Raw genomic sequence first — 24,109 nt, 5'->3', positions numbered from 1 at the left:
ACTACTACTACTACTCCTAATACTACGACTACTACTACTAATAATAATAATACAAATATTTGTTTAAAAATTATCTTAAACAAAACTAATTGCTGCAAATACCTTGAGGTAAGAAAAAGATAATAATAATAGTAATAATAATAATAATAATAATAATAAATTGGTATTATTTGTTTTAAAAACGTATCTCAAACAAGATAAACAACCAAAACCAATAACTACAAATACCCTCAGGTAAGAAAAGGACCATGCTTGCCAGCTTTTACCTGATATTTCCAAAAAATACCCATCAAATATACATATCGTTTGGTTTTGAATTCTCCTTCCTCTGTTTGAAACTCTTCTCCTCCTGTGTGTTTCTGCAGCTGCTCACCACCATCACACACACACACAAACACACGCACACACACGACTTTACCAGGACGTGTTTTTTGTGTTGTTCGTGTTGTGCTCCTGGTTCCAAACAGACAAACAGCTGCTCTCTGAGCCGCCGCCGCCGCCGCTCCCGCAGCTCCGCAGCTGATCGCAGCGCAGTCACCTCGCATCGCCCCGCGGCAGCAGCAGCAGCGGCCTCCATTTTAACTCCGACACCGAGCGATACCTCACGTGTCCTGGGCCGTCTCTCTCACATGACCCGAGTGTTTGTTCCCGTGATCAGCACTTCCATCTCCGTCCGTGACACCGAATATCACTCTTTACTGTAACCCTGATGGATATGCTCGAACAGAGTCTGGACACCGCAAGGTAACCGACACTCGGGCTAAGATGGCCAACGCACAGGAGCTAGCCGCGACATGCTATTTCGGGAGAGAGCTAGTTTAAGGGACGGCGGAGTGCGGGGCCTGATGTAGAAACGAGCTGCTGTCAAACCGTGGACACTGTGGAAGACTAGTTAGCGAGAGGAGTGGGATTAGCCTGCGAGGTATCAGCTGTAGCGCGGAAACCTACGTGAAATACACGGTTATAATTAGCGTATAAACAGCGGCACAGCTAAAGTTAGCTTTAGCTAGCCATTAAAGCACAAACAACTCTGTGGGTAACCTGATGATAGTAGCGTTGCTGTGTTTTTACATCGTTTGTTGCCTGTTTTCAACCTATTTTTTTTTTAGCTAAGTCAAAGTTTTATGCTCTTTCATTTTTACTTTTGAGAAGATCAGCCGCTTTATTCACTGACGTGTGCATTTGTTTTTCGCAGCCAAGACAAGCAGGACGAAGAAGTGGTGCACGTATCTGAAGGTGAGAGTTTATTGAGCGAGCTGTCATTGCCAACATCTGGCTCCTGCAACCACATCTGGTCACAGCACATCTGTAAACGGCCTCATCGGGTGGATTAGAGGTGTAATACAGCTTGTGCCTTGGTGATGTTGTTTTCTACAAGGATCCCAGGGCTTATTAGCTCTGTCTTTATTAGTTTTTCCTTCCTTTCCACTCTCACAACTGCCTTTTCTTTTCCCCGAGACGGAACAGGAGACGAGCAGACGGTGACAATAGCCAGTGTTCAGCAGGCTGCAGCATTTGGTGACCATAACATACAATATCAGTTCCGCACGGAGAGCGGGCAGGTGAGTAAATGATGATAGGAGCTTGTGATTGTCAGTGGTCACATGTTTTGGGGTGAGATCCCATCAGTTCGGCCCTTGCAACACAAACGCGCACGCTCCAGATTTCCTTCCAGTGTCATGCTGACTAAAAGTGCATGTGCAGAGACACAACGAGGAACTTACGGAGTGTGTCACGTTAAATATTGATAAGTGGGGATGAAAGTGAAATGTGACAGCGGGAGATGTTATGATTGTCAGTAAACATCATTTTGCGCCGCATGTATGTATTCATTATTCAGAAGTGCTCATTGTGATTTAGGCTGTGTCACGCTGAGTGTTTTGGTGTAAGTACTCGCAGTGAGAAAAACCTCTCACGAACAGTCTTTCCTGTGTACGGCTGCATGTTGTCGTGCTGTTGTGTGTTTTTCGCCAAGTGCGTCAACTCCCCTCCCTTTTTTCCAAAGACGAGTCAGGAGGATGGCAAGCTTTTAATTGCCCGGAGGTATGAATGTGTGCTTTTGCTCGTCACGTGATTGATTGATGCCCTTTTGTCAAAAGTGTCTCCTTTGCTGTCCACCTATCTGGTCGTCACGGCAACAAAAGGCCAGCGATGGGCAATGGAACAGTGACGCAAATGAATCCAACCTTGGGAAATATTGTGATACTCAAGTTGGCTTATCCTTATATGGATGATTTGCACTGGAGGGAATTAAGTCAGTGATCCATGTGGCTCATTTGGCGTGCTAGTCTGAGCGATCATGTGATTCCAGTCCGGTCGAGGATTGGCATGAGGCTGCTGTCACATGTCAGTCAGGAGGAGAGTCACATGATGGAAGGAAACAAATACTGATTCTTGGAACAAACAAGCTAATTTTCTCGACTTGTTAAAATTGAATCAGGCACATTCTGATGCACAAGCATAATGTGGGATGGTGAGAGCGATGCACTGCAGAGATTTGGATTATAGTGTCAGATACACGGCTGAACTGAAGCTGTAGAAATGATAAACAAATCTACAAGTCAGGTAAGGTTGTTTGGATTGGAGCACTTCTGCCATAGGGCTGTGGTTGTTGTTTTTCTCCCTCGCTGCCTCTCTTTTATTTGTGTCTTGTCCCACACTGCAGGTGACGTATCGAGTTGTTCAGGTGACTGACCAGCACCTCGAGGGTAGAGATGATGGGGGTGGAGCAGTGAGCGTCGTCTCAACAGCTGCCTTCGCTGGGGCTCCTCAGGCTGTTGCTCAGGTACCTCAGTCTCTCTCTTTTTTATTAATCAAATAGAACTCGCTGTTTTAAAGACTAACTTCAGTCTTCTTCCACATTTTAAGCAGTAAGGCTTTTGGTATTCCAGTTATTATTTCCAAGAATCTTCCTGAAAAGGCTAACTAAATGAGTCCTACCAACAAGTTTTGTTTCTGCAGGCACAGTCTGATGTCATTCATGCCATACAACGCCAATGTTTGCAGACACTACTAAAAATATGTGGCCGAGACATTCAGTTTCTTTATTTTGATTAAAGTTGCAAGTGGAGTTTGTTCCTCGGAGCTCGTTAAACTAGCAGAGTGGTGTTATCAGTGAAGCATGTGCCTGCATCTGCCTGAAGCAGAACGACTCACAGAGACTTAAGATGCTGTTGCAGAGTTATTTTTAAATAAACTGCAATGACAGTAGTTATTGTAAAACAGTCACAGCCAGATTTAGAACATGTTTTTAGATTAAAAACATGCTTTTTTTTTCATTGGAAGAACGGAACAAATGTCTTCATTTGAAGCACACTGATGTCTTTACTAACTTTGTTGTTATCTCTGCTAACAAGATCACTGCCACTTCTTTTTCCTTCCTTTATCCAAGCTGTCAAACTGCACTGTGTCTTGCTTGGGGGTCTGGAGGGGATACCAGAATTGAGTCTGACGGAGACTGAGGTGTGCGTTTACCTGCTGCGACGGCTCCATTGCTACTTGTTCAAGCTCTTTTCTGTTTCTCTCTTATCTGTCGCAGGCTGTGATCCAAAACCCTTTCAGTAATGGAGGAAGCCCAGCAGGAGAGGCGGTGGGAGGGGAGACGCGCTTCGCTTACTTCCCCGCAACCGCGGTGAGCGATGGGACTGTGTCTGTGCAGGCCGCCGCGGACCCTACACTCACACAGGCAGGGGGTGAGTCACTTCTCACACTTAATTTGGGTTGAAGCTCGCAGTAGTGCTACAGGGCTAATTTAGCCATTATTTTAAGTGACAAACTGAGCATCAGCCCTTTTTTTCTGCTGCTGTAAATGAACCATGTTCCCCACAGTTCCGGCTGATGTGAAAGAAACTAAGGCCCTACTAAACATTTAATGTGATGTTGCTCTTTTTGCTGAATACTTATTTGTCCCCCAAACAGTGCACCATTCACTTTTAATTACAGATATTTAGATCTTGCTTATATTAAACTTTTTTATAATTAAAGACTTTCCTATTTTTAACAGATTCCTTGCTCAGGAATATGTCAGACACATTTTTAAATAATGCTCTCTGTGTCAGTTTGTACACAACACAAGTCAAATATGTGAAATTAGGTTAGTTACACTAATCATATTTACTGTTTGCTTCATGTCACATGTCACACACTCCTCTGCTCTTCCTCTTTTCTGCCAATGTTGTCGCCTTGCTGCGCTAACTGCGATTTTATGCTGGTGATCCAGAGGAGATCGGTCTGGGTTTGGTTGACCTGGAGAACGAAGCTTTGAGGTTCTGTTGTACACAGCCAGCATCTGCTTGTTCTGTATTATTCAGTCAGATCTCGATCTAGCGGACGACCGCACTTGAAATGGTGGATTGTTAGTGGTTTCTGGTGGTTTTAGAGGAGGTGAACACTGCAGGCCTCTCCCTCTCCAGATTTAATGAGGGATAGTGTCGTGCCTGGACTGGGGTTATGAATGTAACTTGTAATTCTTCACCCATTGATTCTGCGGCGGTTTGTGCTTTTTATCTGCCTGTTGGCCCTGAGGTGTGAGGTGTGAGGTATGAAAAGGTATCAATGTGAGATCCAACAAAGAAACAGTGAGTGTGTGTGTGATACAAAGATTAAAACAGAGATGGTCCCAAAATAAAATATCTTTCTTTTACACAAATGTCCCCCACGCATCAGCACACAGCTCTATAGCATTTCATAATAATAAAGCACAGACACTAGTTAGTTATGAAGCTCACATTTGCTTTTTTATAAATTTTAGCAACATGAACCAAGCTTGTAAACCAATGTCTTTTCAAGCGGAAAAATTACAGTTAAGTCATACTCAAGAAAAGACACAGTCACGAGTAATTCAAGATCATTGTTTCTCTCCAAATCATTTGGGTTTTTTATTTGTTAAATTCCCCCTTTAGCAAGTTTAATTTTTCATGGATTTCATCCCTAATCGATTACTTAACGTCTTGTTAGGCTAATACACTGATCCACACACCCTGTCTCCCTCGCAGAGCACTGCGTGTCCTCTAGAATCACATGACACACCCACAGAAGTCTGACACCCTTGAGGCCGTATCAATTGACTCACCTCTGTTAGAACTTGTATGATAGACTAGGTACAGCAGCAGAAAGCCGCTGTTAACAGCTGTGTTTGGGTCCCTTCAAAGTGACATCAGAAGTGAGACCAGATGACAGCAGAGGTGTTGAGACATTTTGATGTAGGAGGTAACAAGCTTGACGTGTGTTGTTGCATCTTAAAACATCGAGATGTGGAAAAGTGCTCGGCCATACACGCTGGACTGATCTTTCTGATTCCATTGGTGAAATGCAGTTGTTTTTCTTTTGGGTGTTGCGAGCGGCTGCCTGGTCACGCCACAGAGGCAGGATGAAGGCTGAGGTTACTTTGCTGTGGGTCACTGTTAAAGCCAGGGCCTTGCAGGGGGAGGTGGGCTGCTGTCTCTCTCTCCTCTCTGAGCCTCGGGCAGTTTAAGCAGGCATGACTTACAGCACCGGCTGAGGAGTGCACTGCAGGGTGGAGGTGGAGAGTGCTTTGCAAGCTGAAGTCTCCTGTGAGGTGAGGGATTGTGAAGGGTAGCACAGTGGGCTCAGTCCATGAAACACGCTCTGGCAGGACCGGACCCCGGATGGGGAATAGTTTGACCTTCGTATTTTGCAGCATTAAGGAGGAGAAAAGGGAGAAAATGCCAATTAAGTTATGACTTAAACAAGAGACTGTTTGAGTTGAAAATGTAATGTAATTTATGAAATTACATTTTCTCCAAGATTTTGTAATGATATCTTTTAATCAGATTTTTATTATTACTAATAGATACAGTTTTTATTTCAGATTTTTTTTTTTGAAGAAAACTCTCTGAGAAAGTTAAAAAAGTCATTTTATTTGACATGGAAGGTTTTTGTAATCTTTCTATTTTAAGCAGATTTATTCCGTCTATAAATTAGCAGTAAATTGTGTTGCTGTGTTTTGTTTTTTTCTTCGTCTAGCCAGGTCAGGTTGGCCATCTGGTGTTAGTGTCCTGGTGTTTTTGTCTTACAGGCGTCGCAGCAGCACTGAAACAGACGCTGTCTGCACCCCTGAGTGTGGAGTATGTGCATTTCTATCTCAGTTAAATTTTGTTAGGTTTGGTTTTGGAGTCCTCACTTTTATTCCGTCTAAGTGTTCATTGTACAGGAGAGAAATTAAAGCATTGTGTATGACCATGTGGATTTTGCTTTCTTTTCTTTTCAGTTTTCTTTACAGTAAATACACTCTTGTTTGATATTGTATTGAGGCAACAAGAGCCAGTCTTTCCTGCCAGGTTGCCCCTCTGCCTTTATCCCCGTCGCTAACCTAATGACTCCTGTGCTTTCCACAGCCACAGGTCAGTTTTACGTGATGATGACCCCACCTGATGCCCTTCAGACAGGAGTGCAACGAAACATTGCCCCACGCACACAGTCCTTCCCTGCGTAAGTATCAACTCTTCAAGGCTTTAACCATTTATTGCAGCAATAGTCCACGTTTGAGTTTGACAGTGTGGCTTCATTTCAGTTCAAGAAACTCCACTTTTCAAAGCCTTTAAACAAACATCACCAGATACTGAGTGAACAAAGCTCGTAAAATTCACATGAACCTAAATGCTAATGCAGGAGGAGACTGGAGAAGTAGAATTGCTGGGACATGGGTTAGGTGTGCAATTTCTAGCAGTGGTGTATACACCATAAAGTTATTTTTTAGTTTCAGGTGACCGGTTTTGTGTGGACTTGCGAACAGAGAATATCTTCCATGTCTATCCAACCTACAATGCGGCTAAATGTATGCAACACAAGTGCTACTGCAGTTGTTGTTCTTTTACTCCAGACTGTTCCTCCCCAGGGAGTCTTCCTCATCCCTCCTGAGTTCACCGTGAAGGTTGATATTTTAATTTTTCATACCATCCTTTATCAAGAGTCTTCATTTTAGCACACCACGGCTGGCCTGTTTTCTCCCTCTACTCCAAAACCCTCGTCTGTTGTTTCACGCCGAAACTCACCACATGCATCATTATAATCAGGCCTCAGAAAGGAATCCATCTCAGACTCTCTCCGACTGTTAGCCACACGCTGGTGATTGCTGTTATTAAGATAATCAGCAGGCTCACCTGAGCAAAGACAAACTGTGTTGTCATTTTAATTGCGTGATACCAGGCTGGCTCTGGCCGACTACGGATACTTCTTCTGATAATGATGGTTTATTTTGTTTTCAGGGTGCACGTTTGTACCTAAAACACATTGGTTCACATGGATCATAAGGCTAAAGGATTCGTGTTTCTTGTACCTCCTTTACACCAAAATTAGTGGGTTTTTATAACATGGCTAAACCAGCTAAAAAAAGGAGTCCTTGACACCTTTCCCATTGCCAGGAGTGGAGTTAGCCTTTCTCTCTTTTTTCCGCAGCGACAACTGAGGCGCTCTCTCACCTCTCTGCCATGCCAAATTAGCGCGTATACCCAGGTGTCATGTTTCTATCAGAGCCTGTGCCAATTTAAAAACCTCTGTCTATTTCAGAGTCATTTTACCCAGGAGTGAATGCCCATTGAATCTTTCCCATTGCAGACAAAAGCAAGATGTTTGTGGGTGTAAAAAGCGGCTTTAAATGGCATGTAACTCTGGTTTTCTCATGTAAAAGCCAAAGCGTAGCTGCTAACTCAAAACGAGCACATGACTTATTGTCAAATTGAGTTTCTACCAGGCTTATTCTTCAGCTTTAACTTGTGATTCTGTAGTGAGCATATAACCTTTCTTTTACCTTTTCACTGTGGCCATTAGTTAAAGAAAACACAATTGGGAATCACACCACCCTACAAACACTCCCTGGCTTTCATTTATTGTTCGTCAGCTCAGTGTACAGTACATGGTTTGACAACAAGGATTTTCTCCGCTTCTGTGCTCATGTGATTTTTACGAACTTTAGATTTCTCAAAGATTTAAGCTGCTTTGTTGTGGGCAGAGTTATGGGGAGTTCTTGCCTTGAAATTGGCAGCAGCACTTTAGTTTTTTTGATGTTCACATTGTACAACAAAACTACTTTCCAGTTAAGAGCAAGCTTCATTGTATACCTGCGCTACTGTGTTGAAATGTTCAGTGAATTGTTTTTTTTTCTTATCCCTCACAATGCCTATTTGCAATATGTTTATTTCTGTTTATTTTCTCTTTCATGAATAGTTGATGATTAACACACAAGGCTCTTGAGTAAACTAGTGTGTAAACTAATGAACAATGACATTATCTTTGAAATGTGAGTGAAATGAATGAAAACTTCCATCCGCAGAGGTGAAAACGACCTGCTGCAACATGAAGGTTTAAACTGGTGAGGACAGATTCCACATTTCTCCCACACTCCTCTTTACAGTAAATGAACAAATCAAATTAGATCACAAGAAGAGAGAAGACACACAGCACGCACGCACGCACACACGCACACACGCACACACACACAAACCTCTGCTCTCCACCCCTTCCCAAAGTCCCTGGTGATTGTCCCCTACTCTTGATGTGTGAGACACAGATGTATCGTTTCTTCAGTGCTGACCCCAATCCATTGTTGTTAGTCGTGCTCGTGGCAAACATCCTTTTCCATTAGGACTTAGAAAATTAGGTCATTGTTCTCCATCTGGAAACAAATGGCTCGCTAGACACTTTTATTTTAGTATAATTGTCAAAGTGTCCTCTATTGTACTTTTCTGAGTTTTGTTCTCATTTAGCCCAGTTTGGAACGAGTTGGTATTTGAGGTTTGAAAGGACAGGGATGTTTGGACCAATGAATTTAGGCTGTATATAAAGATGGACGATGCATCTCAACTTCCTCCCACTATCCAGAAACGAAGCTAAAATATCCGGGATCCAAACGCTTCAATCTTGGCAATCGGAGCCAGAGTCACGGAGCCGCGGCATCGAGGTCCCGCTAATAGAAGCACTCGGCCGATTGCGAATCCGTCTCAGCTGTCAACCATGATGCTTCACCCCGTTTTTATAGCATTGAATACATTAAAACCAGATTTACTGGAAAAAAACAAACTCTTGAACATACATCAGTGTGATAAGCACTAACAAAATGACAGAAACAATCTTTTTTTTTGAGTTTGGTCCATGTCCCATCCACTTACATGGAGGACGTGGAGTTAATGACCTACACTGCAGCCAGCCAGCCGGCAGGCAGGCGTCCTTTGAGGTGCTTTGGCTTCACTTTTTTTAGGAGCTGTCATGTCGTCCATCTTTGTATGAAGTCCATGATTTCAACCAAAATTGGTTAATATGATCCACTGAGAGAATTACAAGCCCAATCTGCAGTCCCTTGTATCTCGATATACACTTCACTGGTTCATTGTTCAGGCCCAGGCTTGGTGTAATACTGTAGTATAATAACGGATAGGGGGGGGGCAGTGATAGTGAAATTGCATTTCTCTTTTCAAAGATCAATTTAAGAGGGTACAAACTTAGTCCTCTAATATATCCACGCTTTAAATTGTATGGATAAAGTGCTTCGGCAGTGGGGATTGTGTTCTGATCATTTTCTGGATTTCTTTGGCTATAGCTCTCAGGAGCACTTATTTGAAGTCTGTCTCTATAAGTTGTGAAAGTAGGAAGGAAAATCTCTAGGCCTGTACGTTTAGTTATTCATACACGTTTTCTTAATGTTCTGCCGAAGAGTACTGCTGGGCTGAATCCATTATACAGCTGAAATCCCATTAAGATGTCTTGAGATACAAGAGAGACTGCAGTTTGGCTTGAGTAAATGTCTGAAACGAAGATATCAAGCGGCGGAGTTGTGTTGATGGCTCACAAATTCGCCGCTGTAGAGTAAAGATTTGTCGTGCAGGGACAGACGAGGACAGAGGATGACCTTACAGGGTGTTTATCAACTTCATACAACAAGGACCCCGTTCAGACCTGGTGCTAATATCCCATCCCAAGTGGAAGTTTTAGGTACAGGTGCGAACTACAGTGTGTGTATACCCGACCCTTTCACCTTAGGCCATGTTCAGACACAAATGATATTTAAGCTTGGGTTTGATCACGCTACCAACTTTGCCAGTCTGATTTGTGTTTGATCAGTTTTCTCTCAGTTTCGGACGGTTTCAGATAGAAAACTGGGGCCAGAGCTCCATGCGATTATGAACGCACCTAAATGCATCCTGAATGCGTCTTGAAATCCCATCTCTCAGACCACATTAGGAAGTGGTCCGAGACATTAGGAAGTGGTCGGAGACGCATGTGGCCATGATCATGTGTTAATTTGTATTTGGCCTCCACCTAAAAATCAACAGAGATGGTTTCTGGGCACACACACAAACACGTTGACAACAGACACATCTCTATTCTCAGACTAGATAAAAAAACATAATTTGGTCTTTTTCAAACACAAGTGACGTGTGTGTTTATTTGCATATAGATCTGAGAATGGAGATTTACTCACAAGTGGTCACAGGAGACACATTCAGGATGCATTTTAAATACAGGTGTGAACTGAGCTGTCCACTTGGGATCGGATGTTAATACCACGTGGGAACGGGGTCAAGTTACCAGAAATAAATCCAGAAAAACAATGGTTAGATTCATTTCCTTTGCCATACATATATCAAGACAAGATTTGCCTGAGCAAAGACATTACTTTTGTGTTTCTGTTCTTTTGCATGACCGGTGAGTGTCTGTTTCATTAGAGGGACAGAAGAAGCAGTGAAATACAGATATATGCTTTTATGCGAGTGTGTTACTGGTCTGCTTGTGCCGAGGTGGGTTGTTAAATAAGTCTCCCTGTCACTTCTCAGGAACTTAATTAACAGAATACCTCAGGGAAGACACAGAGACAAGAGACAGTTGTGTCATTAGCCGAGCGCCCACACTCCAATAGACAGCAGCTGGTTTTCTCCAGTGTCGTAATTTTACAGCATAATAAAGCAACGTCCTCCCTCTGGGCCACACCTGGGAAATGGACAGCCAACAAGAATAAGAAGGTCGGATGGGTCTCAGTATTCCTGTCAAAGAAGCCCGGCTTCAGGCCCTCAGGCGTGTCAGGACTGAATATGCAGCCTCATATAGCTGTGTGACTTAACAGTAATTGTACCAAAGGCATCAAACAGCTTCAGAGGCTCCGTTTTAAATCTCACTTCGGTACTGACAAGAGAATATAGAGATAGCACTGAAGAACATGTTCTAATAAGCACTAGATTAGGCAAATTTGGGGGATTGGATTGTATTGGTGCCTGATTGTATGCCAGGCACAGGGAGGAGATACTGTAGTGCAAGAAAAGTGTTTTATTTTCTGTCTGACTGCAGGAAAATGGATGGACCGCGAACACCGAGAGACGAAAGAAGGAGAGCGCAACATAATGAAGGTGGGTAATTAGCCATGATTGTGGCTTTTGACTCCATCAGACAGTGCGACACAATGCGGTGCGGCGTCTAAGTGGAGCTCACCCAAGCCCTGTCAAAATATTCTAATAGGAACAGATAACAACATGTGGCTTTCAGTCTGGCCACTAGAGGCTACTGTGCAGCTGTCAAACTCCTGCAGTATCTACAGTCAGTGAAATGACAACATCCTGGAGATGAAAACGTGGCTCTTCTTTTTTAAAATGACAATTTTTAAAAAAATGTAATTAATCTAGAAATGTGGCTTGCATTTATCCTTTTCTTTTCAATGTTTGCTGATCTGTTGCTTTTTTATTTCCCTCAGTTGAGAGGCGGCGAAGAGACAAGATCAACAACTGGATTGTCACCCTCTCCAAGATCATCCCAGACTGCAACATCGACAGCACCAAGACCGGAGCAGTAAGGAGGTTTTTATTTGACTCCTAACAGCTCCTAACGTTTTCCTGAGTTGGTGCAGTGCTCTTTCTAAACCTGCCTGTTTGGAATTAGCCTGTTTTCTTGGCCTGTGGTGATGCTGGTTGCAGCTTTCTTTCAGAAACTGTGAAATTGACGTGCGGTTATTGAGCCGCGGTGCGTAAAGACCTGCGGGACTCAGTCTGCAGAACCCTGAAGCTGCACCACAAAGAGCTGTTCACCTGTTTATTCAAAGTTCGGTGAAGCTTGACTCAGTACCCAGAACTGGAGAATCAGTCGTAGTTGCCATTGTTGTGAACACGCTGTCACGTTACTTACGTAGATGAGTCCCAGCCACCACTGCTGCAGCTGGTCGCCTGTTTATTCAAAGTCCAAATCGCATTGGAACAGTACGGGTGTACGGATAGAGATTTCTGGAATTACTAGATACATGTTTCTGTTTTTAAATTCTAATCGTTTCATGTGTGTGACAACATCTCTGTTCCTCCAGAGCAAAGGAGGCATCCTGTCCAAAGCCTGCGACTACATCCGTGACCTGAGGCAAAGCAACCAGCGACTTCAGGAGAGTCTGAAGGAAGTGGAGAGGATACAAGTGGACAATGAGTTGTGCAGGCAGCAGGTATGAATATCAGCCTTTGCTCTGGCTCGCAAATGTGGCAAGTGACTATTCTATGACTTCAAAGATGGGCAAAGAAGAATCTTTCCTTTTAGGTGTTTGTGTAGAAGATAAATACATTTGCACATAATAAGGCAGCTGGGGTGGTCTGCATATGTGGCTGTGAAGATTGTCACTGCATTGAATCGATTACTCTGCTCTGGAGTGCATTGCCACATCTTTCCACTCAAATCTCAGAGGCTTGAAATCCCCCTCGCCCCATATGCATCTTTATTTCTCCTAAACAAACCCCGGAGGCTTCAGCCGAAGCAGCTGATCATCACAGCCTGACAGAGAGGTTCAAAGAGTTTGCTCTCATATAATGAGAAGTGTTACCTGAAATCGGTGCTTTGAGAGACTGTGGGAATAATATACACTGGGGTTTGTGTGAGAACTGACGGCATGCTAATGCACTCAAAAGTATTGTGAGATCTTGCAGCTCTGAGGCGAACGCGTCTCCCTATTGAATCCCAGGCCTGCAAGGCACTCGACAATATATTCTTACTCTGATGCTCAAAGCTCAGGATCCGTCTCACAGACCCCTAGTTGGGAGACAGTGGATTCGGGACCCACCCCAGGGAAATGTGGCGCAGATGACAGACCTCATCAAGATGTGATAATCCAGTTGATTGTGGACAGGTGTGTCTTTGAACAAGGCTTCATACGCTCGTCTTTAATCCCCGGGATCGCACAGAGGAAGCAGTTTGGTTTGTTAACTCGGAGCCTATATTTAGCCGTCACAGGAATGTAAATGTTGATTTTTTTTTTCTTCTGTTTTTCGCTTCTTTTCCTCTTAAGATTGAAGAGCTGAAGAACGAGAACGCTTTGCTCCGAGCACAACTCCAGCAGCACGGCATCGAGATGGTTGGAGAGACGCCGCCGCAGTGAAGTTGTTGACGAAAAGAGCGGGGGGGACAAGCACTGCCACTCAGACACGCAACCAACGCGGTGGAGGCGGCGGCAGCGGTGGCGAGATCACGAGGAAAACAAGGACTTTGTTAAGAATCACTTTCTTTTCAGTGAAGGCATCCTTCCCTGGGCTCCCAGATTGCGAACCCTTCACCGGCCAATTTTGGCTGTACTTGACTGTTCCAATCATATTGAGATAACAACCCGTTACAGCTCAGTAGAAATGTGCTCAGCGAGAAGATTCCCTCTCACCACCATCAGAGTGCTTCACTAGCTACTACGAAAGAGAACCTCTGCTGAACTCCTCCCTTGTTTTGTATTTATGTAGCCTCACACATGGACTATGATGTTTGTCATTTAATTTTGCTCCATGTCAGTGTATACCCCCCCACCACCCCACCCCACCCTCAATTATTAATTTTACTTAGTTTATGCTTTTTTTTCCTTCTGTTTGTGTTTTTGAGTTGTGCATTAATATGTTGTTTTTAGCTGCTTTAATTTATTAGTCCGCATGCTGACAGAAGCCTTGATGGAGACCAGTTACACTGAAGCTCGTGCACCCCAGGGACGCAGATTGAATTTCAAGTGAAAAACATCAAACGTCTGAGACACATTATGATTCTGCAGAGTGAAAATAATGTGACACACATAGCTTACCTAGACCCAAAGACAAACAAGGAGCTGTGCTGGCCTTTGCTTCTGGGCTGAATTATGTAAATATGACTTCTTGTGTTTTAATACAGATGTTACAGAATGTTAGAGCAGATTTTTATCTCTGGGAGTAAACAATCAATAACTCATTAACTTCACACTGGCCCCCTTTTGTCATTCTAATCACCATGAAGTGTGTGTGTGTGCAATCTTCCAGCTTGATTCGAGAGGAAAAAAGAAAAAGTGGTATACTTGAATTCTTGGGCATTTGCTTAACCCAGAAAAAAAATAATAACTCAAAAAAAAAAGTCAAAATCACTCGAGAAGTTCCAACTGTTAAAATGCTTCTCAGTTACAAATGGAACACGCAGACGATTGATACGCCCGGCGCTCTGGAAGTGTGGACCCGGAGAGGAGTGCAGCGCAAATTCCAACTTTTTGCTAACCCATATATACATGTAGGCACTGTGGTTTTCATTCTCATCTTTTGTTCATGTGACTTACTGGTGTCTCAGTACCTATAAAAAATAATCCCCCCTCGCTTCATTTCAAGCTGTTTGCTCTATTTTGGTATTGCAACACTTCAAATGCTCAACGCACAAGGGGAGCGAGGCACCCTGGAGAGCCGCACTCAAAGACTGTCTGCTCACTATGGAGAAGGAGAGATTCTGGTGCTGCACTTGTTAAGTTGAGCACGACTCGTTCTCCATGAAAAGGCGGAGTGGTTAGAAAGTGTGTAGGGGGGGGGACTTGGAAGCGATCGTTGCTCTGCTTCCACTCAGGCAAAACAATTAGTAAAACTGTAAACGGCTGCACAAACAGCAGAAGCCAATATTAACTGTTGATGTATTTTTTTTTTTGTGAATGAATATACATGATTTGTTGCTCTGCTCTGGGCGATGTGAGTGGAAGTGGAAGAAGGATCTCGAGCTTCAGAGCCACTTATTAGAGCACAACTGCTTCTACAACAGCTTAGGATGCAGCAAAACAAAAAAAGCAACAATCAGGCATCACATTTGAAAACCTCTTCTCACTCTGTAGCTCGCGCTTTGGAAGTTGCCGTTCTGCTTCTGCCGCTAGATTCAAACCCGACACAGCTAGTGCAAATGTGGCTCCTATAGCCCAAGTTGACTGATGAGAAACTTTGCAGTAGACTTATTTCTTTTTCTTTGTTTGTTTGTTTTTTACACCTCAGTGAGAGGGGGAGCAGAGAATGTGAAGACATCAATAATGCTTTGGAAAAAAACATGTTCACAAATGAAAAGGTCATTCATGGCCAATTCTTTTTTTCTTCTTCCTCTCGTTTCTCTTTTGAAATGGCAAAAGAGTCGAGGAAGGAAAAAAACGACCCCTCTGTCTGTAGCAGCCTCACTGTTCTCAGGTTAGATAGGAAGACATCTTTTACAGTAAAATGGAAAATAAAACTTTCACTAGCTAATAACCTTGATGGATTCTGCTTGTGACTCTGTCCTTTTCCCGGCTCTGGAAGAAAAAATCAATACATCTGTGAGCAGGAAATCTCAGAAACATGTGATTCACTTAACGTTTTGTCTCGTGACTCCTGAAACTTTCATATTTGAGTGAATCTCTTGATTCTACATCATTTTCTCACTCTGTCCCAACCTAAACGTATTATCAGCTGTTTTTCAACTTAAACTGTGTCAGATTTCATTCATTCTTTACTAAATTTGGCAATAAAATATAATAACACCATAATAACTTTGTTTAAAATACTATGTATTCGTTAATAAGTTTGAATATTCAATATTCAACTATTCAAAGATCAAAAATAAAGTTTTGGGAAAAACACCTACTACTACTACTTATAATAATAATAATAAATGATACCATAAGACATTTAATTAAAATCCTAAATACAAATACGTTTAAATATCTGATAATTTGCAAAGATCTAAATTAAAGTTTTGGAAAATAAAAATATTAATGCCATAAGAACTTTGTTCAAATCCTGGGTATTTCTTCAAATTTTTTAAATATCTGTGACGATTAACAAAGATCAATAATAACAAAAAAACTTTGTTCAAACAATCCACCAGTTGTCACGTAAGTTTATGAGTTACGCTGAATCCTGATTGGTGCTCAGACATGTTTCATTATCAGTGAGAAGAACTGAAAGAAAAACAAAACTTGTAAAATAAGCTAAACTTGTTATTTTGGAATATTTCTGTTTGCGTATGTAAGCCTCGATCACACAGAGTAGGAAATCCTGACAATAGGTTTTGGGTTCATTTGAGATGAATTTAGAAAAAGCTTATGAAGCTACTATTTATTACAGGTATTATTTGCCTAAGATTGGAGGTGAACACATCTGCTCTGAAAGATAAATTCTAATGGGATTTCATTTCCGGCTGCATGGCAAACAAATCTCTCTAGAAAATTTGCACCATTCCCCTTCTTACAAATCTCCTAAAAATCATGATTCACTGTTTACTTTGCCTCATTCCCACATCCAAATTAAACATTTGGGAGATTTTCTGTCTGAGGAATAACAAACGTAGAGGATTAATTGTCCCTGGAGTAAATGTGTGACCTCTGTTTGCTCCTGAAGTCACTTGATCAACACGCTGGTAAAAAGAGAAGCCGCGGAGCAGTGAGAACACAGTGAGGGCATGTTGGGTGAGAGGGATCAATGGTGGATGAAAAGGCCCATCTGCTGTAAGCTCTCCCTGACACCGCGGATCTGAGGCGTCTAAACATCAGTCTGCTGCCGAGAGCCGGACGTGATCTGGACGATCTCTTAACCTCAGGCTGATTCGGTACAAAACAGTTAAGACTGAAAGACGCGTTATTTTCTCCAGTGTTTGTCAGGCTGACGTCTGCTTCGGTTCTGTCTCACCTGCCCACATCAGAGTGTTTGTGCCTGTCAGCTGCCATTCAAAGACACCACAGCCGGGCAGACATGCAGGGCGGGCAGGCGTCTGTGTGTCTCTGTCTCTGTTTGAAGTGGCTGATCTCTGATCCCACGTTCCTCTCTGATTGGGACATACATGCTCCCTGTCTGTCTCTCTGCCTGCCTGTCTGCCTGTCTGTCTGCCTGCGTGTCTGTCTGTCTGCCTGCGTGTCTGTCTGTCTGTCTGTCTGTCTGTCTTCCTCGTTCACCCACAAACATGATAACGTGTGGAGATCCGTGCATGAATGAAGTGAAGTTTTCTTTTCTCCACAAACACCCATTCATTCCTATTCACATGCAGCACATGCACCGTCACACACGCTTGTTCCCATCGACGTATGTACACGTGTACTGTTTGTACATTGTGTCTTTTTACTTTGTTGTGTCCACTCATGTTCATTTAGTTACACTTAGATTTCTTTCATCGCTCTGCACGACTAAAAGTCTTTTTTAAAAGTAACTTGATGAAAGTATCCGTCGAGGCCCTCGTCCCCGTTACTCCCTCTGCCAAGCAGGTTTTGGTTTCTTCTGGGTTTGTTTGTTTTAATAACTACCTGACAGATTAAAGAAAGATTAATCGGGATCGGATCAGGGGGCGGATCCAGGAATATTTGATATTTCACTTCCTCTAACATTGTGAGATGGGGCGTTTGGGGACATTTTCCTCAGAGAATGATTCATGGATCTAGATGAAAATAATCAGGCATATTCAGGGGACTGTTGCCTATTAGTGCGTGTGGCTTGATAGAATTGAAGGGGCTATGGTGTCTCTAATCGTTTTGGTTAGATTTCAATCAAACTATCCACTGATTGCTCTAAAGGCAAACTGTTGGGATGCAGTGGAGTCTCAATACGATAGAGAAAAGCCAAGTTACGTTGACTGATATTTATGAGTACATTGAATTTCAGATCCATATTTTCAGATTTCTTAAACTTATTGGCAACTGTTGCTTATTGTTGCGGCATGATATCGTGTTAAGTGTATTCATCTTGACCAATACACGAGTTTAAGAGTAAAAATATGTTTGATCGGTTTTCACGAGCAAAATAAATCATTTAGGAAATGCGTGTGCGCAATGTGGTGCGGATCCAAATAGATTCTGGATTTCGGTCTGTGCTCTACTGAGTGTTATTCCAGTTCCAGTTCAATCATTATCACTGATTTTAAATACAACTAGAAAAAGAGATCAAGTCGGTTTGGAAACTAAATGCAAACACAAACACACAGACACGTGTTTCTCATCCCTAATAAAAACTAATGCGATAGGGAGTGTGACTTCCACCTCTGTGTGCTGATCATTCACTTACAATTAATGGAAGTATTAATTGGAGGAGGAAAGTGTGTCCGCTGTGAGCGATAAATTGTTATTGCCAACGTTATGTTTAATGGATTTGAAAGGCTGGTTTATGTCTGGTCAGTACTGACCAAATGTCTGTTCCCATGTCTGCCCGGAGGGTGGGACACAGCCGCCTGCTGTAAAACCTCTTCATGAGATTTGTAGAAGTTCCCCCCCCCACCCTCCTCCATTCTTTTTACATTTTTGTCTTTAGGCTCGTCGGCCAAAGCAAAAGGTTGATTGAACTCGCGCCGGCCAACACGTTGTGCTGGAGAGCCAGTGTTTCATGTCCTGTAGGCCTCTCTTACCTTTGTGCTTTCCGAGCTACAGGAACACGCCGTCGGGAGCATGTTTTGTCCACCGCCTCCGCTTGTTTCACATTCCCTCCCTGTCGGAGGTTGTTATTTGTGGAAAATGGCAGACGGAGAGACTTTTATTCCACCTGACACACCTTGTGTACCACACCGACTCTCATCTGGCTCAGGCCACATTAATAACTACACTGCAGCTGTCTTGCTCATAATAGCGGCAGCAGCACAAAGGTCTGTGTTCTGCAGCTGTCAGGAGACGGCGGATGAAAGAAATGAGCTCAGATTTTTCTGGAGTTGCCAGGGTCTCAGATCTGTCCTCAGTGCTGATCACACATCAGGGAATTTTTCACATATTGCATATGTTGAAAGTTTGACTCCAATGTGAAGCCCTGGGACACAGTTTGGATTCGTCCCACAAATAAGAAGTAAGAGGCGATAGCTCCTGTAAATAATGTTTTTTAAAACAAAACAAGTTCTGCTAAGTTCAGAGTTAGGTTGTTAATGCCACAGCAAATATTACATCATCATTTCTGAAAGTAAATCTTTAAAACTATTTTAGGATATCGTTAATTCAGTAAGCTTCTTAAAGTCCCTCAGTGAGGTCTGGAAATATAATGGTGACAGATTAGCACTAAATTAAAAGATTGTGACAAGATTACGAGTAAATCAGCATCATATAAACATTAAAAATCAAATGACAAAAACTCTGGATTAGCCGATCAATGGTCTCAGACGCTTCAGTCAATATCACATCAGCCTCAAGTAAGAAGAAAGGTCTGGTGTCGTGTGCAGAATGTGCAGAATATCACAGAGAGTATTCATGTCTAATATGACTGTTTCTCATCAGTGTTACATTTTAAAAGGTGCATTTTGAGGTGTATCACAGATTTTAATACAGAGATTGACGCCCAGTTCAGCATAAACAAAGATTACAAATTATATCATATTAAATATACACTATTATACACTTGTATATATTGTCCAGAAATATAAAAGACAAAAAAGAAGTTGCCTGATAACCTAAATGATTATTTGTCATAAGGCATATTCCTAAACAGTGGACATGCAAATACTATGTTACATATACTTTACTCTTAAATGCATGTATCTGGAGAAGAGAAATAATTTAACATAGTTTTATATGGCAACGCAAAACGGCTGCATTTTTACAACAATAAACAACTGTTGGGGAACCAACAATCTTTTAATCCCTGTTTTAGTCAATTGTTTTTTATTTTATTTGAAGTAAAAATGCTTTAATTGAAATAGTCTTCGATCTAAATAAATGTGCCATGAGTCTCAGATGCAGCCGGACGAACCCTTTCTACTTTTCTACTTTGATATTTTTAACACAAGTATCTATACTTGTACATTCAAGAATTAGATGTGACTCCTTCTTGGAAAAATTGAAGTTCCAGTAAGATACAGGAACTTGCTTCTCATTCGTCACACACGGGAATTCTCAAAGTGAAGCAACCCTGTTAACCTGAGCTCCACAGCGCCCCCTTTATTGTGACAGTTGCATTGCACTTTACCAGGAGCAGCACGTGATAATGAAACGTTCTCGTGTTTGATTACAGATGTTTAGGTTGTACCATCACTGCTCCTTCTGTGGCCCACTTCTAACTGGAACATGTGGCGACAGTTTGGCTGCTTCGGGGGCCAATGTTTTGGAGAGTGTTTTCTGACAGGGGACTGGTTTGACATGTTGAACGTCTCTCAGCTCCATATAAAGCAGCAGGCTGGGGGAGAAATGGACAAGGACAGGGAGAGGACGATGATGAAACACGGACAGACGGGGGCAATGGCCTCGACCAGGAGGAAAGAGGTAGCGTGGCGCCTGCTGAGGTGAATCTGTCCGCCGCGCTGGTGCCTGGCTTTGTTTGGCCAGAAGATTACTGATTGCCTCAGCGGCTGTTCAGTAACACGCATGCTCAGGAAAACACAGATCTATAAACTCTCTTTTTGGGGGTTTTCACTTGTTTTAGTTTTTTGCGTTTCCTTCCTTTTTTCACGCACTCATGTTAGTCACATTCTGATTCATCCTGAGTTGTGTCTCGCTTGGTGAAACAAGACAAACGATGACGAGTGTTCATCACATGTGCTCCAGCTTCCTCTTCGTCATGCACACAGAAACAAAAACATGGGATGTTATTATGTGTATTTCTTGTGGCTGGGGTTGTGCAAGCGCACGGGGCCTGCAGGGTTATCAGAGGTCGAGACAGACCTGAGATGTGTTGTTTCACTAAGTGACTCCACACACGCAGGCCATTTGTAAAAGGTGTAATGAGAATTAGAAATCGCCCCCCCCTGATTTTATCAATAGGCCCGGCCCACCGTTTATCAGTTTGCACCTTTATTTGGCCCTTTTCTAATTTCATCTCCACCACTATTGATTTTCTGAATTCATCCACAGCCCCGATGTTGTTGTGGAATAGTTTTCTCGCGCTGACAGGTTAATTAATCTTCAGGTGTTTATCGCCGCTGCAGCGATAAGGGGGGGGAAAAAATATATTCATACAGATTTGGAGTTGTGTTTTTTTGCTCTGCAGTTATTTACAATCTGGGCCATTATCATTGTGTCACTGTCATTAAATACACACTGTTTTAATTTCCGCACATTTTCAAATATTTATGAGTCACAGTATCAACAGCTGTGTGCTCGGAAATTAGCGATTACGTTTTAATGGAACTAAAGCAGCTGCTCTTTAGTTTTTTGGGGGTTTCTGGGTTCTTCATTATGTAAGAATGATGAATGAAGTCGACAGTATCCAAACTATAGATTATGTGTAATAAATGAAACATGAAAAATGAAGAGCTTGTGTTATATACATGAAGTCAATGATATACAATCCTGTATTTCTGCTGCAGGGTAAAACACCTGAAGCAACGTTGTTCAGATGTAATAAACCTCATCAGATGGCATTAAATCCATCTTTATCTAATTCATATAGATACACCTTGACTCTCAAATGAACGTTTTTAATCCTGGCTACTATTCCACTGCTCTCAAAGGGATTTAATTTGGTTTCACTGCAGGTTCCATGTGTATTATGCAAAAACTGAATGTGTTGAAAATGAGGGACTAATTGTTCCATTTGAGAGGTTGTAATTACATCCTTTAGACTGAGCAATGGATATTCCAGAGTGTCTCCTCCTCCGCAGTGAAGGATTTCCAGCGTGGTGCTGCTCAGTCGGCCGTGCAGCACACTGACCCGTGCAGTCTCGGCCTTTTCAGTGGGAATTTCCAGCGCTCGCTGCCCGTTTGCTCTGGGAAAAGTCACATCTACAAGTATTTAATAAGCACTGGAATACAGGATCGTGATGTAAAAAAATCATGGTCTCCAGCAGCAGCAGCAGCAGCAGCAGCAGCGGGTTGCTCATGAGTGGAATTGTGTGCCCTGTTTGAGGAAAGTAATTTAATATTAAAGTTCATAGCTGATTTGATATTGCAGAACTCTCCAAAATAGATGAGGGCATTTCAGAAGGAGAGTTGCAGAAGTACGAGGAGGAGGAATGAGGAGGTCAGAACTTCCCCAGCAGAGTTAGGTAACTGCTGCCCGGAATGGGACGGGCCTGCAGCAGCGATGAGGCAACACCCAGACAAAGTGCACATAAATACAAGTGAACTCCGCAAACCCGACCATCAGACTGTGCACACGCTGACAGGGGGTCACCACAACAACATCTGAAGAAACCCACGTTCCTAGAGAACCACGAATCCATCACCGGGAGCCAAAGAACACAGGACGCTGTGGTGCTCGTCGGTGGCCTGACACCCATGAGACAGAAGACCTACAAGCTCTAAGCTTCAGAAGGATTTCCTCACTCGTCGTCTAAACCTCCCTCAAAATGAAGGCATTCAGCATTGCAGTTGCAGTGACACTCGTGCTCGCCTTTGTTTGCATTCAGGACAGCTCTGCCGTCCCATTCCAAGGGGTAAGAACACGACTTTAACTCGCTTCATTTGCTTATTAGCCGTAAATGTTTTGTCAGGATGCTGAGACGCGGCTCCTAAATGTGCCGTAATTCATTAACAGGTGCAGGAGCTGGAGGAGGCAGGGGGCAATGACACTCCAGTTGCGGAACATCAAGTGATGTCAATGGAATCGTGGATGGTACGTTCAATCGACTGGATGAATTAAGCCAATTACCGTGAGCGCGTTGACATTTAAGTGGCTGTGTTTGAGCCCGGCGCTACAGGGGAATAAACGCTCATGTGTCTTGTCTTCCACAGGAGAGTCCCATCAGGCAGAAGCGCCACATCAGCCACATCTCCTTGTGCCGCTGGTGCTGCAACTGCTGCAAGGCCAACAAGGGCTGTGGCTTCTGCTGCAGGTTCTGAGGATTCCCGCAACAACCTCCAAATGTATTAATTTATTACACTTTTTGTCGAGAAATGTCCTTTTTCTTGACCTCTTTTGTAATTTTGTATAATCTTTAAAAAACGGGGTACGATTCATGGAAAAAAGCACTTTGAATAAATAAAGAGCTGCTCTGTGTATTTATTGTGCATGTTTGTAATACTGTCACCCCGAAACTCTGTTTGTAAACTGAATGAAGTGTCGGTCCAGATGTTGCTGTTTCTTTATCTAAATTAAATCTGTTAATAAAGGATGAAAATAATGAGCGTCTGAAGCAAATACATGTTTTTGTTGTGATGAAGAAGGAAAATGATTTGAGTCGGCGACAGGTTTATCACAATCGCCCGGAGGACATGAGCTGAATCTTGTGTGTCTCATTAATCACAAGATATTAAAGGTCCAGTGTGTAAGATTTAGGTGAAAGGATCTATTGGCAGAAAATAATCCTACTGGTGTTCTCACTAGTGTGTTTCACCTAAATTGTACGAATTGTTGTTTTATTTACCTTAGAATGGGCCCTTTAAGTTTAAATACTTTATATTTACATCGGGTCCTCTCTATGGAGGCCGCCATGTTTTTTTTTTACAGTAGCCCAAACTGGACAAACTAAAAACCTTTTGAGTTTGTATGACAACTGAAGCTACCACAGGTTCTCTTTCCTGTTTGGAAGAGGAGGGTGAGGTGAGCTTTACCACTAGATGTCACTAAATCCTACACCCTGAACCTTTAAGCGATAACAGGAAATCTCATTTTGCTGTGGACAATATACAAACACTCCACTATTTTTACCTCCGCCTAGTGGCCAAAGTCATATACTTTCTGAATTGAATCACAATGAGGTGAAAAGTACATAAAACCTTTTACTTTCTCCACATTTGACGTCGTTGGCTTGTTTGCCCATCAGCATTTTAGTCGTGACTACATTCTTCTTAAAACATTTATTTTTCTTGTAAAAACCCTTCAGTGCATAGAAAGTAACACATTTCCTGTTTCCTAGAGTGTCAGCAGAAGTTATTTTCCAGTCTGGGCAGCTTCCAGGCTGGTGGGTGCCAGAAAAACATCTAAGTTCCTCGTGATGATGTAACTTATATGAAGTGAATGTGGGGGAAGTGTGAAGTCCTGTCGGATGTTTGGTGTTTAGCCGTGTGAGCTGTTAGAGCAGAGAC

General features: G+C 42.6%; 3 protein-coding genes across 4 annotated transcripts in view; all 3 read left to right on the top strand.

The window, feature by feature from the left end:
* The window catches only part of LOC118113339 (B-cell receptor CD22), a 1,629,935-nt gene that overhangs the window by 170,355 nt on the left and 1,435,471 nt on the right, over nt 1-24,109 (top strand). The window lies entirely within an intron of this gene.
* LOC118113383 (upstream stimulatory factor 2) lies at nt 605-15,467 on the top strand. 2 transcript variants are annotated; one of them, XM_035163072.2, is made up of 11 exons: nt 605-744; nt 1,196-1,236; nt 1,468-1,562; nt 2,666-2,785; nt 3,539-3,692; nt 6,357-6,450; nt 8,291-8,329; nt 11,296-11,354; nt 11,696-11,790; nt 12,296-12,424; nt 13,259-15,467. In XM_035163072.2, the coding sequence occupies exons 1-11, from the start codon at nt 710-712 to the stop codon at nt 13,346-13,348; spliced, it is 951 nt and encodes a 316-aa protein (XP_035018963.1). In that variant the 5' UTR covers nt 605-709; the 3' UTR covers nt 13,349-15,467. The 2 variants fall into 2 exon arrangements, with proteins under 2 accessions (XP_035018963.1, XP_035018962.1); XM_035163071.2 differs by having other exon boundaries at nt 1,459-1,562.
* Nucleotides 22,210-23,205, top strand: LOC118113411 (hepcidin antimicrobial peptide). The gene is made up of 3 exons (XM_035163121.2): nt 22,210-22,518; nt 22,620-22,697; nt 22,817-23,205. The coding sequence occupies exons 1-3, from the start codon at nt 22,432-22,434 to the stop codon at nt 22,922-22,924; spliced, it is 273 nt and encodes a 90-aa protein (XP_035019012.1). The 5' UTR covers nt 22,210-22,431; the 3' UTR covers nt 22,925-23,205.

Source organism: Hippoglossus stenolepis, chromosome 8, assembly GCF_022539355.2.
Source record: "Hippoglossus stenolepis isolate QCI-W04-F060 chromosome 8, HSTE1.2, whole genome shotgun sequence".
Classification (NCBI taxonomy): domain Eukaryota; kingdom Metazoa; phylum Chordata; class Actinopteri; order Pleuronectiformes; family Pleuronectidae; genus Hippoglossus; species Hippoglossus stenolepis.
This window is presented reverse-complemented; position numbering and strand designations above follow the sequence as displayed.

Coding starts and splice junctions, on each gene's coding strand:
- LOC118113383 (XM_035163071.2), top strand. CDS start 710: ATGGATATGCTCGAACAGAGTCTGGACACCGCAAG. Junction 2,786..3,538: donor CTCCTCAGGCTGTTGCTCAG/GTACCTCAGTCT, acceptor TATCTGTCGCAG/GCTGTGATCCAAAACCCTTT. Junction 6,451..8,290: donor CGCACACAGTCCTTCCCTGC/GTAAGTATCAAC, acceptor TTCCATCCGCAG/AGGTGAAAACGACCTGCTGC.
- LOC118113411 (XM_035163121.2), top strand. CDS start 22,432: ATGAAGGCATTCAGCATTGCAGTTGCAGTGACACTCGTGCTCGCCTTT. Junction 22,519..22,619: donor CTGCCGTCCCATTCCAAGGG/GTAAGAACACGA, acceptor ATTCATTAACAG/GTGCAGGAGCTGGAGGAGGC. Junction 22,698..22,816: donor TGTCAATGGAATCGTGGATG/GTACGTTCAATC, acceptor TGTCTTCCACAG/GAGAGTCCCATCAGGCAGAA.